The 13,863-nt window shown below is 39.6% G+C and overlaps 1 protein-coding gene across 1 annotated transcript in view; it reads left to right on the top strand.

Moving 5' to 3' along the window:
- Nucleotides 1-13,863, top strand: part of LOC103182082 (mucin-16-like) — a 51,309-nt gene that overhangs the window by 13,673 nt on the left and 23,773 nt on the right. Inside the window, exons 42-70 of the mRNA XM_042342860.1 lie at nucleotides 103-254; nucleotides 706-773; nucleotides 977-1,146; nucleotides 1,330-1,356; nucleotides 1,896-2,056; nucleotides 2,150-2,217; nucleotides 2,369-2,538; nucleotides 2,722-2,748; nucleotides 3,521-3,672; nucleotides 4,124-4,191; nucleotides 4,394-4,563; nucleotides 4,748-4,774; nucleotides 5,534-5,685; nucleotides 6,137-6,204; nucleotides 6,407-6,576; nucleotides 6,759-6,785; nucleotides 7,543-7,694; nucleotides 8,145-8,212; nucleotides 8,416-8,585; nucleotides 8,769-8,795; nucleotides 9,555-9,706; nucleotides 10,158-10,225; nucleotides 10,429-10,598; nucleotides 10,782-10,808; nucleotides 11,568-11,719; nucleotides 12,171-12,238; nucleotides 12,442-12,611; nucleotides 12,795-12,821; nucleotides 13,580-13,731. Of these exons, the coding sequence (XP_042198794.1) occupies nucleotides 103-254; nucleotides 706-773; nucleotides 977-1,146; nucleotides 1,330-1,356; nucleotides 1,896-2,056; nucleotides 2,150-2,217; nucleotides 2,369-2,538; nucleotides 2,722-2,748; nucleotides 3,521-3,672; nucleotides 4,124-4,191; nucleotides 4,394-4,563; nucleotides 4,748-4,774; nucleotides 5,534-5,685; nucleotides 6,137-6,204; nucleotides 6,407-6,576; nucleotides 6,759-6,785; nucleotides 7,543-7,694; nucleotides 8,145-8,212; nucleotides 8,416-8,585; nucleotides 8,769-8,795; nucleotides 9,555-9,706; nucleotides 10,158-10,225; nucleotides 10,429-10,598; nucleotides 10,782-10,808; nucleotides 11,568-11,719; nucleotides 12,171-12,238; nucleotides 12,442-12,611; nucleotides 12,795-12,821; nucleotides 13,580-13,731 (3,080 nt within the window). The remainder of the gene's footprint in view (nucleotides 1-102; nucleotides 255-705; nucleotides 774-976; nucleotides 1,147-1,329; nucleotides 1,357-1,895; nucleotides 2,057-2,149; nucleotides 2,218-2,368; nucleotides 2,539-2,721; nucleotides 2,749-3,520; nucleotides 3,673-4,123; nucleotides 4,192-4,393; nucleotides 4,564-4,747; nucleotides 4,775-5,533; nucleotides 5,686-6,136; nucleotides 6,205-6,406; nucleotides 6,577-6,758; nucleotides 6,786-7,542; nucleotides 7,695-8,144; nucleotides 8,213-8,415; nucleotides 8,586-8,768; nucleotides 8,796-9,554; nucleotides 9,707-10,157; nucleotides 10,226-10,428; nucleotides 10,599-10,781; nucleotides 10,809-11,567; nucleotides 11,720-12,170; nucleotides 12,239-12,441; nucleotides 12,612-12,794; nucleotides 12,822-13,579; nucleotides 13,732-13,863) is intronic.

The raw sequence follows: 13,863 nt of genomic DNA, 5'->3' as shown, positions 1-13,863 counted from the left end.
CAGATATATTAACTTTGTACCCATCATTAGCAGAAAGTATATCAAGTGTTACACATTGACATTGTATTTTCAGTCTCGTACATTATCTGTGTATCTTTGCAGCACAAGGACCAACTGTGGAGGTAACTCCAAATCCACCGCTGGAAGAAGCATTCAATGTGACCTTCATTATCACCAACCTGCCATTCACACCAGAGCTGGAAAATTCAGGATCTCAACTGTACAATTCTGCAGCAAATGTTATTGCTGATCGGGTAAGATGGCAGTATGTAAATATGTAGAGATTTATTGAAAACGTAATACAATAAATTCCTGATAACTTGTATCAGTGACAGGTGATCAGGCTCAGTAATGAGCCGTCCAGAATAGCAAATTAGGCGTCTGTTATAAATAAATAAACGCAGCAGATATTTCTTTTTTTTAGGAAATAACATTATGGGATTTAGTACAGAGGGAGTTCGGGACATATGTGTATGTGACCGGCAGGAAGTTGGAAGGCAAACTAGATGGAACTTGGTCTTTTTTCATGTAGCATTTCTCATGTTCTCAGGTCCGGTATGAAGGGCGTTATTAAGTGCAAGTTGAAGATGTTGTCATCGACAGTCGGATGACTTAAGGGGAAGTGACAAGTTAAGACAGGGCTGAGATATCGGGAATTTACTCTTTTTGGTGATTTCTTCTAATCTTTTGTTTGATTTCCTGCAGCTTGATAATATTTTTAATAACAGCAACATCAGCCCAGCATTCTCACATTGCAAAGTAGAATCGCTCAGGTAAGAATTTGTTTCTCAGCCGCAAATAGACATTGTTAGATTGGAAATATGTTTTCTTTTTCATGAACACACCTTCAAGTGGATATTCTAATGCTTTCCTTAAAATCACATCTACACAATAGTCCCTTTCTCATAATACTAATAACCTTAATGTGTGATCTCTTTTCATTCCTGCCAAATTAATTGTTTTTTGTATTTGACAGTCGTGCAAAGGTTGACCACACATCAGTGTACGCTCTCTGTACTTTCAAAAACAACACCGAAATTGGGAATGTCGATAAGGTTCTCATTTACAAGAAGTTCAGTGAAGAAACAAACCAGATCTCTCTCCTGGGAACATATACACTGGACACCAACAGTCTCTACGTAAATGGTAACGATGAATTCTGAAGAAATATTCTATTGTATCAAACTGTGTTGGGTGTATATGAAACCTTGTGTTCGAGTGTAATTTAATAAGTTATGGAAAAGATAATTGTATTGTGGTGTTTGAAAATATCAAGGAGATTATCTCACTGATTTCAATCATTCTCAGTGCATTTTCTTGTTTCCTCAGGTTATCACGAAACAACTCCTTTAACCAGTAAGTCTGACCTGTTTGTGTGCAGTTTTGGGGAATGGAGCCTTAAACAAATCAGTAAATAGTTTGTGTGTTTCAGTAGCCCGGCACAATTCATGTGCTCATCCTCTAAAAAAAATCAGGCCACGTTTGTGTTCAGTTTCTCAGTGTATAGTCAAGATCATGGTGAGAGCATCAAGAATTTGAAAAGTCACAAACTGTTTGAAATGCATAAACATGGAAACTGGAGTTGGCTATTCAGCCCTCGAGCCTCTTCCACCATTTTTACGTCCAATTACCTGCCTTTGGCCCGTATCCCTTAATACCTTGATCTAGCAAATAGCTATCCACCTCAGGCTTGATGATCAAGCACTGAATTGAAAACTGAGTAGCAAATCTGAAGATCATTGGATTCAATTCAACTCAATACACCAAGTTGTGTTTTTGTTCAGTCCTGAATTAGATCCATTTCCTTTTACCATCATTAAAACGAAGTGCATCTAGTGGAGCAGATTTTTTTCATTGTATTTTGAGTCTAATACATTATTTGTGTACCTTTGCAGCGGAAGCACCAGTTGTGGTGGTAACACAAATTCCAAACCAGGGAGCACCTGCACTTCCGTTCAATGTGACCTTCATTATCACCAGCCTGGCATTCACATCAGAGCTGGGAAATCCTGAGTCTCCACTCTACCATTCTGCAGCAAGTGTTATTAATGATAGGGTAAGCTTGTGCACTAATACGCAAATATTTCTAAATGAGTCTAAAATGCCAAAGTCGATCATTTCTGCTAATGCTTTGTTTTAAATCCCACAGCTTGACAACATCTTTAATAACAGCAACATCAGTCCAACATTCTCACGTTGCAAACTAAAATCGCTCAGGTAAGCAATGTTGTTCTTTGCACAAAATATACTTTTTTAGATTCCATGTCAATTTTTGTATTGTGGACAGGTCCGTTTGCTATGATGCTCATATTGTTAATGTGCAATCTCTCTTCATTAATGCCGATTTAATTGATTGTTTATTTGACAGTCGTGTAAATGATGACCAGACATCAGTGTACGCTCTCTGTACTTTCAAAAACACCACCGGGATTGGGAATGTCGATAAGGTTACCGTTTACAAGACATTCAGTGAAAAAACAAACCAGATCTCTCTCCTGGGAACATATACACTGGACACCAACAGTCTCTATGTAAATGGTAATGATGAATTCTGATGGAAATATTCTATTGTATCCACTGTGTATTATATACGTGAAAGCTTTTGTTCGAATGTAATTTAATAAGTAAAAACAAGCTAATTGAATTATGGTGTTTACAAATATCAAGGAGAATGATTTCATTGAGTTCAAACATCCTAAGTGCATTTTCTTGCTTCCTCAGGTTACCACGAAACAACTCCTTTAACAAGTAAGTCTGACCTGTTTTCGTGCAGTTTCGGGGAATGGGGTCTTGAATAAATCAGCTTACAGTTTCATTGCCTCGATGCAACGACAATAATATGAGTTTATCAACTGAGATGGGAACTTTAAGAATTCAGTAAACAGTTTGTGTGTCTCGGCTGTGCAGCTTAATGTGCATTTATCCTCTAAGAAATCAGGCGACATTCGTGTTCAGTTTCTCAGGATAACATAATCAGCATCATGATGAGACCTCCAGAATTTCAAAGACACGCTCTATGTCCCCCACCGGCCCACCTCACCATCGGCGGTCGAGCCTTCAGCCTCTCTGCCCCACCCTCTGGATGGGGATAAATGGATGTCAGTGGAAACTCAAACCAGATCTCTTTCTTGGAAACATATACACTAGTCATCCCTTTCTCTTCGCTCCTTCCCTTGCCTCCTTCAACAAACGCCTCAAGACCCTCCTCTTTGGCAGCATCTCCAGCCTCCCTCCTACCCTCTCTACCCTCCACCCTCAGTGATCCTAACTTCGGTCCTAACCCCTGACTGCTCAGCGCCTTGGGACGTCCAGTGTAAAAGGCGCTTTACAAATGTTATTTTGTGTTAAATACTCGATAGACGATCAGTAGTTTCAATTGAATACAATAAGCCAATGAAATATCTTTGATATTCATGATCAGATATACCAACTTTGTACCCATCATTATCATAAAGTATATGAAGTGTTATACATTGACATTGTATTTTCAGTCTCGTACATTATCTGTGTGTGTTTGCAGCACAAGGACCAACTGTGGAGGTAACTCCAAATCCACCGCTGGAAGAAGCGTTCAATGTGACCTTCATTATCACCAACCTGCCATTCACACCAGAGCTGGAAAATTCAGGATCTCAACTGTACAATTCTGCAGCAAATGTTATTGCTGATCGGGTAAGATGGCAGTATGTAAATATGTAGAGATTTGTTGAAAAAGTAATACAATAAATTCCTGATAACTTGTATCAGTGACAGGTGATCAGGCTCAGTAATGAGCCGTCCAGAGTAGCAAATTAGGCGTCTGTTATAAATAAATAAATGCAGCAGATATTTCTTTTTTTTAGGAAATAACATGATGGGATTTAGTACAGAGGGAGTTCGGGACATATGTGTATGTGACCGGCAGGAAGTTGGAAAGCAAACTACATGGAACTTGGTCTTTTTTCATGTAGCATTTCTCATGTTCTCAGGTCCGGTATGAAGGGCGTTATTAAGTGCAAGTTGAAGATGCTGTCATCGACAGTCGGATGACTTAAGGGGACGTGACAAGTTAAGACAGGGCTGAGATATCGGGAATTTACTCTTTTTGGTGATTTCTTCTAATCTTTTGTTTGATTTCCTGCAGCTTGATAATATTTTTAATAACAGCAACATCAGCCCAGCATTCTCACATTGCAAAGTAGAATCGCTCAGGTAAGAATTTGTTTCTCAGCCGCAAATAGACATTGTTAGATTGGAAATATGTTTTCTTTTTCACGAACACACCTTCAAGTGGATATTCTAATGCTTTCCTTAACATCACATTTACACAATAGTCACTTTCTCATAATACTAATAACCTTAATGTGTAATCTCTTTTCATTCCTGCCAAATTAATTGTTTTTGTATTTGACAGTCGTGCAAAGGTTGACCACACATCAGTGTACGCTCTCTGTACTTTCAAAAACAACACCGAAATTGGGAATGTCGATAAGGTTATCATTTACAAGAAGTTCAGTGAAGAAACAAACCAGATCTCTCTCCTGGGAACATATACACTGGACACCAACAGTCTCTACGTAAATGGTAACGATGAATTCTGAAGAAATATTCTATTGTATCAAACTGTGTTGGGTGCATATGAAACCTTGTGTTCGAGTGTAATTTAATAAGTTACGGAAAAAGCTAATTGTATTGTGGTGTTTGAAAATATCAAGGAGATTATTTCATTGATTTCAATCATTCTAAGTGCATTTTCTTGCTTCCTCAGGTTATCACGAAACAACTCCTTTAACCAGTAAGTCTGACCTGTTTGTGTGCAGTTTTGGGGAATTGGGGTCTTAAATAAATCAGCTTACAGGTTCGATGCCTCGACAGAACAAATAATATGAGTTTATCAACTGAGATGGGTTTTTTAACAATTCAGTTTGTGTGTCTCGGCTGTGCAGCTTAATGTGCGTTTATCCTCTAAGAAATCAAGCGACATTCGTGTTCAGTTTCTCAGGATAACATAGTCAGCATCATGATGAGAGCCTCCAGAGTTTCAAAGACACGCTCATTGTGCCCCACCGGCCCACCTCACCATCAGCGGTCGGGCCTTCAGCTTCTCTGCCCCACCCTCTGGATGGGGATAAATGGATATCAGTGGAAACTCAAACCAGATCTCTCTCTTGGAAACATATACACTGGACATCCCTTTCTCTTCGCACCTTCCCTTGCCTCCTTCAACAAACTCCTCAAGGCCCTCCTCTTTGGCAGCATCTCCAGCCTCCCTCCTACCCTCTCTTTCCTCCACCCTCAGTGATCCCAACTTGGGTCCTAACCCCTGACTGCTCAGCGCCTTGGGACGTCCTCTCGACGTGAAAGGCGCTTCACAAATTTTATTTTGCATTAAATACTCAATAGATCATCATTAAATACAATAAGCCAATGAAGTACCTTTGATATTCATCATCAGATATATTAACTTTGTACCCATCATTAGCAGAAAGTATATCAAGTGTTACACATTGACATTGTATTTTCAGTCTCGTACATTATCTGTGTATCTTTGCAGCACAAGGACCAACTGTGGAGGTAACTTCAAATCCACCGCTGGAAGAAGCATTCAATGTGACCTTCATTATCACCAACCTGCCATTCACACCAGAGCTGGAAAATTCAGGATCTCAACTGTACAATTCTGCAGCAAATGTTATTGCTGATCGGGTAAGATGGCAGTATGTAAATATGTAGAGATTTATTGAAAACGTAATACAATAAATTCCTGATAACTTGTATCAGTGACAGGTGATCAGGCTCAGTAATGAGCCGTCCAGAGTAGCAAATTAGGCGTCTGTTATAAATAAATAAATGCAGCAGATATTTCTTTTTTTTAGGAAATAACATTATGGGATTTAGTACAGAGGGAGTTCGGGACATATGTGTATGTGACCGGCAGGAAGTTGGAAGGCAAACTAGATGGAACTTGGTCTTTTTTCATGTAGCATTTCTCATGTTCTCAGGTCCGGTATGAAGGGCGTTATTAAGTGCAAGTTGAAGATGTTGTCATCGACAGTAGGATGACTTAAGGGGAAGTGACAAGTTAAGACAGGGCTGAGATATCGGGAATTTACTCTTTTTGGTGATTTCTTCTAATCTTTTGTTTGATTTCCTGCAGCTTGATAATATTTTTAATAACAGCAACATCAGCCCAGCATTCTCACATTGCAAAGTAGAATCGCTCAGGTAAGAATTTGTTTCTCAGCCGCAAATAGACATTGTTAGATTGGAAATATGTTTTCTTTTTCATGAACACACCTTCAAGTGGATATTCTAATGCTTTCCTTAAAATCACATTTACACAATAGTCCCTTTCTCATAATACTAATAACCTTAATGTGTAATCTCTTTTCATTCCTGCCAAATTAATTGTTTTTGTATTTGACAGTCGTGCAAAGGTTGACCACACATCAGTGTACGCTCTCTGTACTTTCAAAAACAACACCGAAATTGGGAATGTCGATAAGGTTCTCATTTACAAGAAGTTCAGTGAAGAAACAAACCAGATCTCTCTCCTGGGAACATATACACTGGACACCAACAGTCTCTACGTAAATGGTAACGATGAATTCTGAAGAAATATTCTATTGTATCAAACTGTGTTGGGTGTATATGAAACCTTGTGTTCGAGTGTAATTTAATAAGTTACGGAAAAAGTAATTGTATTGTGGTGTTTGAAAATATCAAGGAGATTATTCATTGATTTCAATCATTCTCAGTGCATTTTCTTGTTTCCTCAGGTTATCACGAAACAACTCCTCTAACGAGTAAGTCTGACCTGTTTTGTGCAGTTTTGGGGAAATGGGGTCTTAAATAAATCAGCTTACAGGTTCGATGCCTCGACAGAACAAATAATATGAGTTTATCAACTGAGATGGGTTTTTTAACAATTCAGTTTGTGTGTCTCGGCTGTGCAGCTTAATGTGCGTTTATCCTCTAAGAAATCAAGCGACATTCGTGTTCAGTTTCTCAGGATAACATAGTCAGCATCATGATGAGAGCCTCCAGAGTTTCAAAGACACGCTCATTGTGCCCCACCGGCCCACCTCACCATCAGCGGTCGGGCCTTCAGCTTCTCTGCCCCACCCTCTGGATGGGGATAAATGGATATCAGTGGAAACCCAAACCAGATCTCTCTCTTGGAAACATATACACTGGACATCCCTTTCTCTTCGCACCTTCCCTTGCCTCCTTCAACAAACTCCTCAAGACCCTCCTCTTTGGCAGCATCTCCAGCCTCCCTCCTACCCTCTCTTCCTCCACCCTCAGTGATCCCAACTTGGGTCCTAACCCCTGACTGCTCAGCGCCTTGGGACGTCCTCTCGACGTGAAAGGCGCTTTACAAATTTTATTTTGCATTAAATACTCAATAGATCATCATTAAATACAATAAGCCAATGAAGTACCTTTGATATTCATCATCAGATATATTAACTTTGTACCCATCATTAGCAGAAAGTATATCAAGTGTTACACATTGACATTGTATTTTCAGTCTCGTACATTATCTGTGTATCTTTGCAGCACAAGGACCAACTGTGGAGGTAACTTCAAATCCACCGCTGGAAGAAGCATTCAATGTGACCTTCATTATCACCAACCTGCCATTCACACCAGAGCTGGAAAATTCAGGATCTCAACTGTACAATTCTGCAGCAAATGTTATTGCTGATCGGGTAAGATGGCAGTATGTAAATATGTAGAGATTTATTGAAAACGTAATACAATAAATTCCTGATAACTTGTATCAGTGACAGGTGATCAGGCTCAGTAATGAGCCGTCCAGAGTAGCAAATTAGGCGTCTGTTATAAATAAATAAATGCAGCAGATATTTCTTTTTTTAGGAAATAACATTATGGGATTTAGTACAGAGGGAGTTCGGGACATATGTGTATGTGACCGGCAGGAAGTTGGAAGGCAAACTAGATGGAACTTGGTCTTTTTTCATGTAGCATTTCTCATGTTCTCAGGTCCGGTATGAAGGGCGTTATTAAGTGCAAGTTGAAGATGTTGTCATCGACAGTAGGATGACTTAAGGGGAAGTGACAAGTTAAGACAGGGCTGAGATATCGGGAATTTACTCTTTTTGGTGATTTCTTCTAATCTTTTGTTTGATTTCCTGCAGCTTGATAATATTTTTAATAACAGCAACATCAGCCCAGCATTCTCACATTGCAAAGTAGAATCGCTCAGGTAAGAATTTGTTTCTCAGCCGCAAATAGACATTGTTAGATTGGAAATATGTTTTCTTTTTCATGAACACACCTTCAAGTGGATATTCTAATGCTTTCCTTAAAATCACATCTACACAATAGTCCCTTTCTCATAATACTAATAACCTTAATGTGTAATCTCTTTTCATTCCTGCCAAATTAATTGTTTTTTGTATTTGACAGTCGTGCAAAGGTTGACCACACATCAGTGTACGCTCTCTGTACTTTCAAAAACAACACCGAAATTGGGAATGTCGATAAGGTTCTCATTTACAAGAAGTTCAGTGAAGAAACAAACCAGATCTCTCTCCTGGGAACATATACACTGGACACCAACAGTCTCTACGTAAATGGTAACGATGAATTCTGAAGAAATATTCTATTGTATCAAACTGTGTTGGGTGTATATGAAACCTTGTGTTCGAGTGTAATTTAATAAGTTATGGAAAAGATAATTGTATTGTGGTGTTTGAAAATATCAAGGAGATTATCTCACTGATTTCAATCATTCTCAGTGCATTTTCTTGTTTCCTCAGGTTATCACGAAACAACTCCTCTAACGAGTAAGTCTGACCTGTTTTTGTGCAGTTTTGGGGAAATGGGGTCTTAAATAAATCAGCTTACAGGTTCGATGCCTCGACAGAACAAATAATATGAGTTTATCAACTGAGATGGGTTTTTTAACAATTCAGTTTGTGTGTCTCGGCTGTGCAGCTTAATGTGCGTTTATCCTCTAAGAAATCAAGCGACATTCGTGTTCAGTTTCTCAGGATAACATAGTCAGCATCATGATGAGAGCCTCCAGAGTTTCAAAGACACGCTCATTGTGCCCCACCGGCCCACCTCACCATCAGCGGTCGGGCCTTCAGCTTCTCTGCCCCACCCTCTGGATGGGGATAAATGGATATCAGTGGAAACTCAAACCAGATCTCTCTCTTGGAAACATATACACTGGACATCCCTTTCTCTTCGCACCTTCCCTTGCCTCCTTCAACAAACTCCTCAAGGCCCTCCTCTTTGGCAGCATCTCCAGCCTCCCTCCTACCCTCTCTTTCCTCCACCCTCAGTGATCCCAACTTGGGTCCTAACCCCTGACTGCTCAGCGCCTTGGGACGTCCTCTCGACGTGAAAGGCGCTTCACAAATTTTATTTTGCATTAAATACTCAATAGATCATCATTAAATACAATAAGCCAATGAAGTACCTTTGATATTCATCATCAGATATATTAACTTTGTACCCATCATTAGCAGAAAGTATATCAAGTGTTACACATTGACATTGTATTTTCAGTCTCGTACATTATCTGTGTATCTTTGCAGCACAAGGACCAACTGTGGAGGTAACTTCAAATCCACCGCTGGAAGAAGCATTCAATGTGACCTTCATTATCACCAACCTGCCATTCACACCAGAGCTGGAAAATTCAGGATCTCAACTGTACAATTCTGCAGCAAATGTTATTGCTGATCGGGTAAGATGGCAGTATGTAAATATGTAGAGATTTATTGAAAACGTAATACAATAAATTCCTGATAACTTGTATCAGTGACAGGTGATCAGGCTCAGTAATGAGCCGTCCAGAGTAGCAAATTAGGCGTCTGTTATAAATAAATAAATGCAGCAGATATTTCTTTTTTTTAGGAAATAACATTATGGGATTTAGTACAGAGGGAGTTCGGGACATATGTGTATGTGACCGGCAGGAAGTTGGAAGGCAAACTAGATGGAACTTGGTCTTTTTTCATGTAGCATTTCTCATGTTCTCAGGTCCGGTATGAAGGGCGTTATTAAGTGCAAGTTGAAGATGTTGTCATCGACAGTAGGATGACTTAAGGGGAAGTGACAAGTTAAGACAGGGCTGAGATATCGGGAATTTACTCTTTTTGGTGATTTCTTCTAATCTTTTGTTTGATTTCCTGCAGCTTGATAATATTTTTAATAACAGCAACATCAGCCCAGCATTCTCACATTGCAAAGTAGAATCGCTCAGGTAAGAATTTGTTTCTCAGCCGCAAATAGACATTGTTAGATTGGAAATATGTTTTCTTTTTCATGAACACACCTTCAAGTGGATATTCTAATGCTTTCCTTAAAATCACATCTACACAATAGTCCCTTTCTCATAATACTAATAACCTTAATGTGTAATCTCTTTTCATTCCTGCCAAATTAATTGTTTTTTGTATTTGACAGTCGTGCAAAGGTTGACCACACATCAGTGTACGCTCTCTGTACTTTCAAAAACAACACCGAAATTGGGAATGTCGATAAGGTTCTCATTTACAAGAAGTTCAGTGAAGAAACAAACCAGATCTCTCTCCTGGGAACATATACACTGGACACCAACAGTCTCTACGTAAATGGTAACGATGAATTCTGAAGAAATATTCTATTGTATCAAACTGTGTTGGGTGTATATGAAACCTTGTGTTCGAGTGTAATTTAATAAGTTATGGAAAAGATAATTGTATTGTGGTGTTTGAAAATATCAAGGAGATTATCTCACTGATTTCAATCATTCTCAGTGCATTTTCTTGTTTCCTCAGGTTATCACGAAACAACTCCTCTAACGAGTAAGTCTGACCTGTTTTTGTGCAGTTTTGGGGAAATGGGGTCTTAAATAAATCAGCTTACAGGTTCGATGCCTCGACAGAACAAATAATATGAGTTTATCAACTGAGATGGGTTTTTTAACAATTCAGTTTGTGTGTCTCGGCTGTGCAGCTTAATGTGCGTTTATCCTCTAAGAAATCAAGCGACATTCGTGTTCAGTTTCTCAGGATAACATAGTCAGCATCATGATGAGAGCCTCCAGAGTTTCAAAGACACGCTCATTGTGCCCCACCGGCCCACCTCACCATCAGCGGTCGGGCCTTCAGCTTCTCTGCCCCACCCTCTGGATGGGGATAAATGGATATCAGTGGAAACTCAAACCAGATCTCTCTCTTGGAAACATATACACTGGACATCCCTTTCTCTTCGCACCTTCCCTTGCCTCCTTCAACAAACTCCTCAAGGCCCTCCTCTTTGGCAGCATCTCCAGCCTCCCTCCTACCCTCTCTTTCCTCCACCCTCAGTGATCCCAACTTGGGTCCTAACCCCTGACTGCTCAGCGCCTTGGGACGTCCTCTCGACGTGAAAGGCGCTTCACAAATTTTATTTTGCATTAAATACTCAATAGATCATCATTAAATACAATAAGCCAATGAAGTACCTTTGATATTCATCATCAGATATATTAACTTTGTACCCATCATTAGCAGAAAGTATATCAAGTGTTACACATTGACATTGTATTTTCAGTCTCGTACATTATCTGTGTATCTTTGCAGCACAAGGACCAACTGTGGAGGTAACTTCAAATCCACCGCTGGAAGAAGCATTCAATGTGACCTTCATTATCACCAACCTGCCATTCACACCAGAGCTGGAAAATTCAGGATCTCAACTGTACAATTCTGCAGCAAATGTTATTGCTGATCGGGTAAGATGGCAGTATGTAAATATGTAGAGATTTATTGAAAACGTAATACAATAAATTCCTGATAACTTGTATCAGTGACAGGTGATCAGGCTCAGTAATGAGCCGTCCAGAGTAGCAAATTAGGCGTCTGTTATAAATAAATAAATGCAGCAGATATTTCTTTTTTTTAGGAAATAACATTATGGGATTTAGTACAGAGGGAGTTCGGGACATATGTGTATGTGACCGGCAGGAAGTTGGAAGGCAAACTAGATGGAACTTGGTCTTTTTTCATGTAGCATTTCTCATGTTCTCAGGTCCGGTATGAAGGGCGTTATTAAGTGCAAGTTGAAGATGTTGTCATCGACAGTAGGATGACTTAAGGGGAAGTGACAAGTTAAGACAGGGCTGAGATATCGGGAATTTACTCTTTTTGGTGATTTCTTCTAATCTTTTGTTTGATTTCCTGCAGCTTGATAATATTTTTAATAACAGCAACATCAGCCCAGCATTCTCACATTGCAAAGTAGAATCGCTCAGGTAAGAATTTGTTTCTCAGCCGCAAATAGACATTGTTAGATTGGAAATATGTTTTCTTTTTCATGAACACACCTTCAAGTGGATATTCTAATGCTTTCCTTAAAATCACATCTACACAATAGTCCCTTTCTCATAATACTAATAACCTTAATGTGTAATCTCTTTTCATTCCTGCCAAATTAATTGTTTTTTGTATTTGACAGTCGTGCAAAGGTTGACCACACATCAGTGTACGCTCTCTGTACTTTCAAAAACAACACCGAAATTGGGAATGTCGATAAGGTTCTCATTTACAAGAAGTTCAGTGAAGAAACAAACCAGATCTCTCTCCTGGGAACATATACACTGGACACCAACAGTCTCTACGTAAATGGTAACGATGAATTCTGAAGAAATATTCTATTGTATCAAACTGTGTTGGGTGTATATGAAACCTTGTGTTCGAGTGTAATTTAATAAGTTATGGAAAAGATAATTGTATTGCGGTGTTTGAAAATATCAAGGAGATTATCTCACTGATTTCAATCATTCTCAGTGCATTTTCTTGTTTCCTCAGGTTATCACGAAACAACTCCTCTAACGAGTAAGTCTGACCTGTTTTTGTGCAGTTTTGGGGAAATGGGGTCTTAAATAAATCAGCTTGCAGGTTCGATGCCTCGACAGAACAAATAATATGAGTTTATCAACTGAGATGGGTTTTTTAACAATTCAGTTTGTGTGTCTCGGCTGTGCAGCTTAATGTGCGTTTATCCTCTAAGAAATCAAGCGACATTCGTGTTCAGTTTCTCAGGATAACATAGTCAGCATCATGATGAGAGCCTCCAGAGTTTCAAAGACACGCTCATTGTGCCCCACCGGCCCACCTCACCATCAGCGGTCGGGCCTTCAGCTTCTCTGCCCCACCCTCTGGATGGGGATAAATGGATATCAGTGGAAACTCAAACCAGATCTCTCTCTTGGAAACATATACACTGGACATCCCTTTCTCTTCGCACCTTCCCTTGCCTCCTTCAACAAACTCCTCAAGACCCTCCTCTTTGGCAGCATCTCCAGCCTCCCTCCTACCCTCTCTTTCCTCCACCCTCAGTGATCCCAACTTGGTCCTAACCCCTGACTGCTCAGCGCCTTGGGACGTCCTCTCGACGTGAAAGGCGCTTCACAAATTTTATTTTGCATTAAATACTCAATAGATCATCATTAAATACAATAAGCCAATGAAGTACCTTTGATATTCATCATCAGATATATTAACTTTGTACCCATCATTAGCAGAAAGTATATCAAGTGTTACACATTGACATTGTATTTTCAGTCTCGTACATTATCTGTGTGTCTTTGCAGCACAAGGACCAACTGTGGAGGTAACTTCAAATCCACCGCTGGAAGAAGCATTCAATGTGACCTTCATTATCACCAACCTGCCATTCACACCAGAGCTGGAAAATTCAGGATCTCAACTGTACAATTCTGCAGCAAATGTTATTGCTGATCGGGTAAGATGGCAGTATGTAAATATGTAGAGATTTATTGAAAACGTAATACAATAAATTCCTGATAACTTGTATCAGTGACAGGTGATCAGGCTCAGTAATGAGCCGTCCAGAGTAGCAAATTAGGCGTCTGTT

This window comes from Callorhinchus milii, unplaced genomic scaffold, assembly GCF_018977255.1.
Source record: "Callorhinchus milii isolate IMCB2004 unplaced genomic scaffold, IMCB_Cmil_1.0 Scaffold21, whole genome shotgun sequence".
Classification (NCBI taxonomy): Eukaryota; Metazoa; Chordata; class Chondrichthyes; order Chimaeriformes; family Callorhinchidae; genus Callorhinchus; species Callorhinchus milii.
Note: the sequence above shows the minus strand (reverse complement) of the source record. Positions and strands in the feature narration are given on the sequence as shown.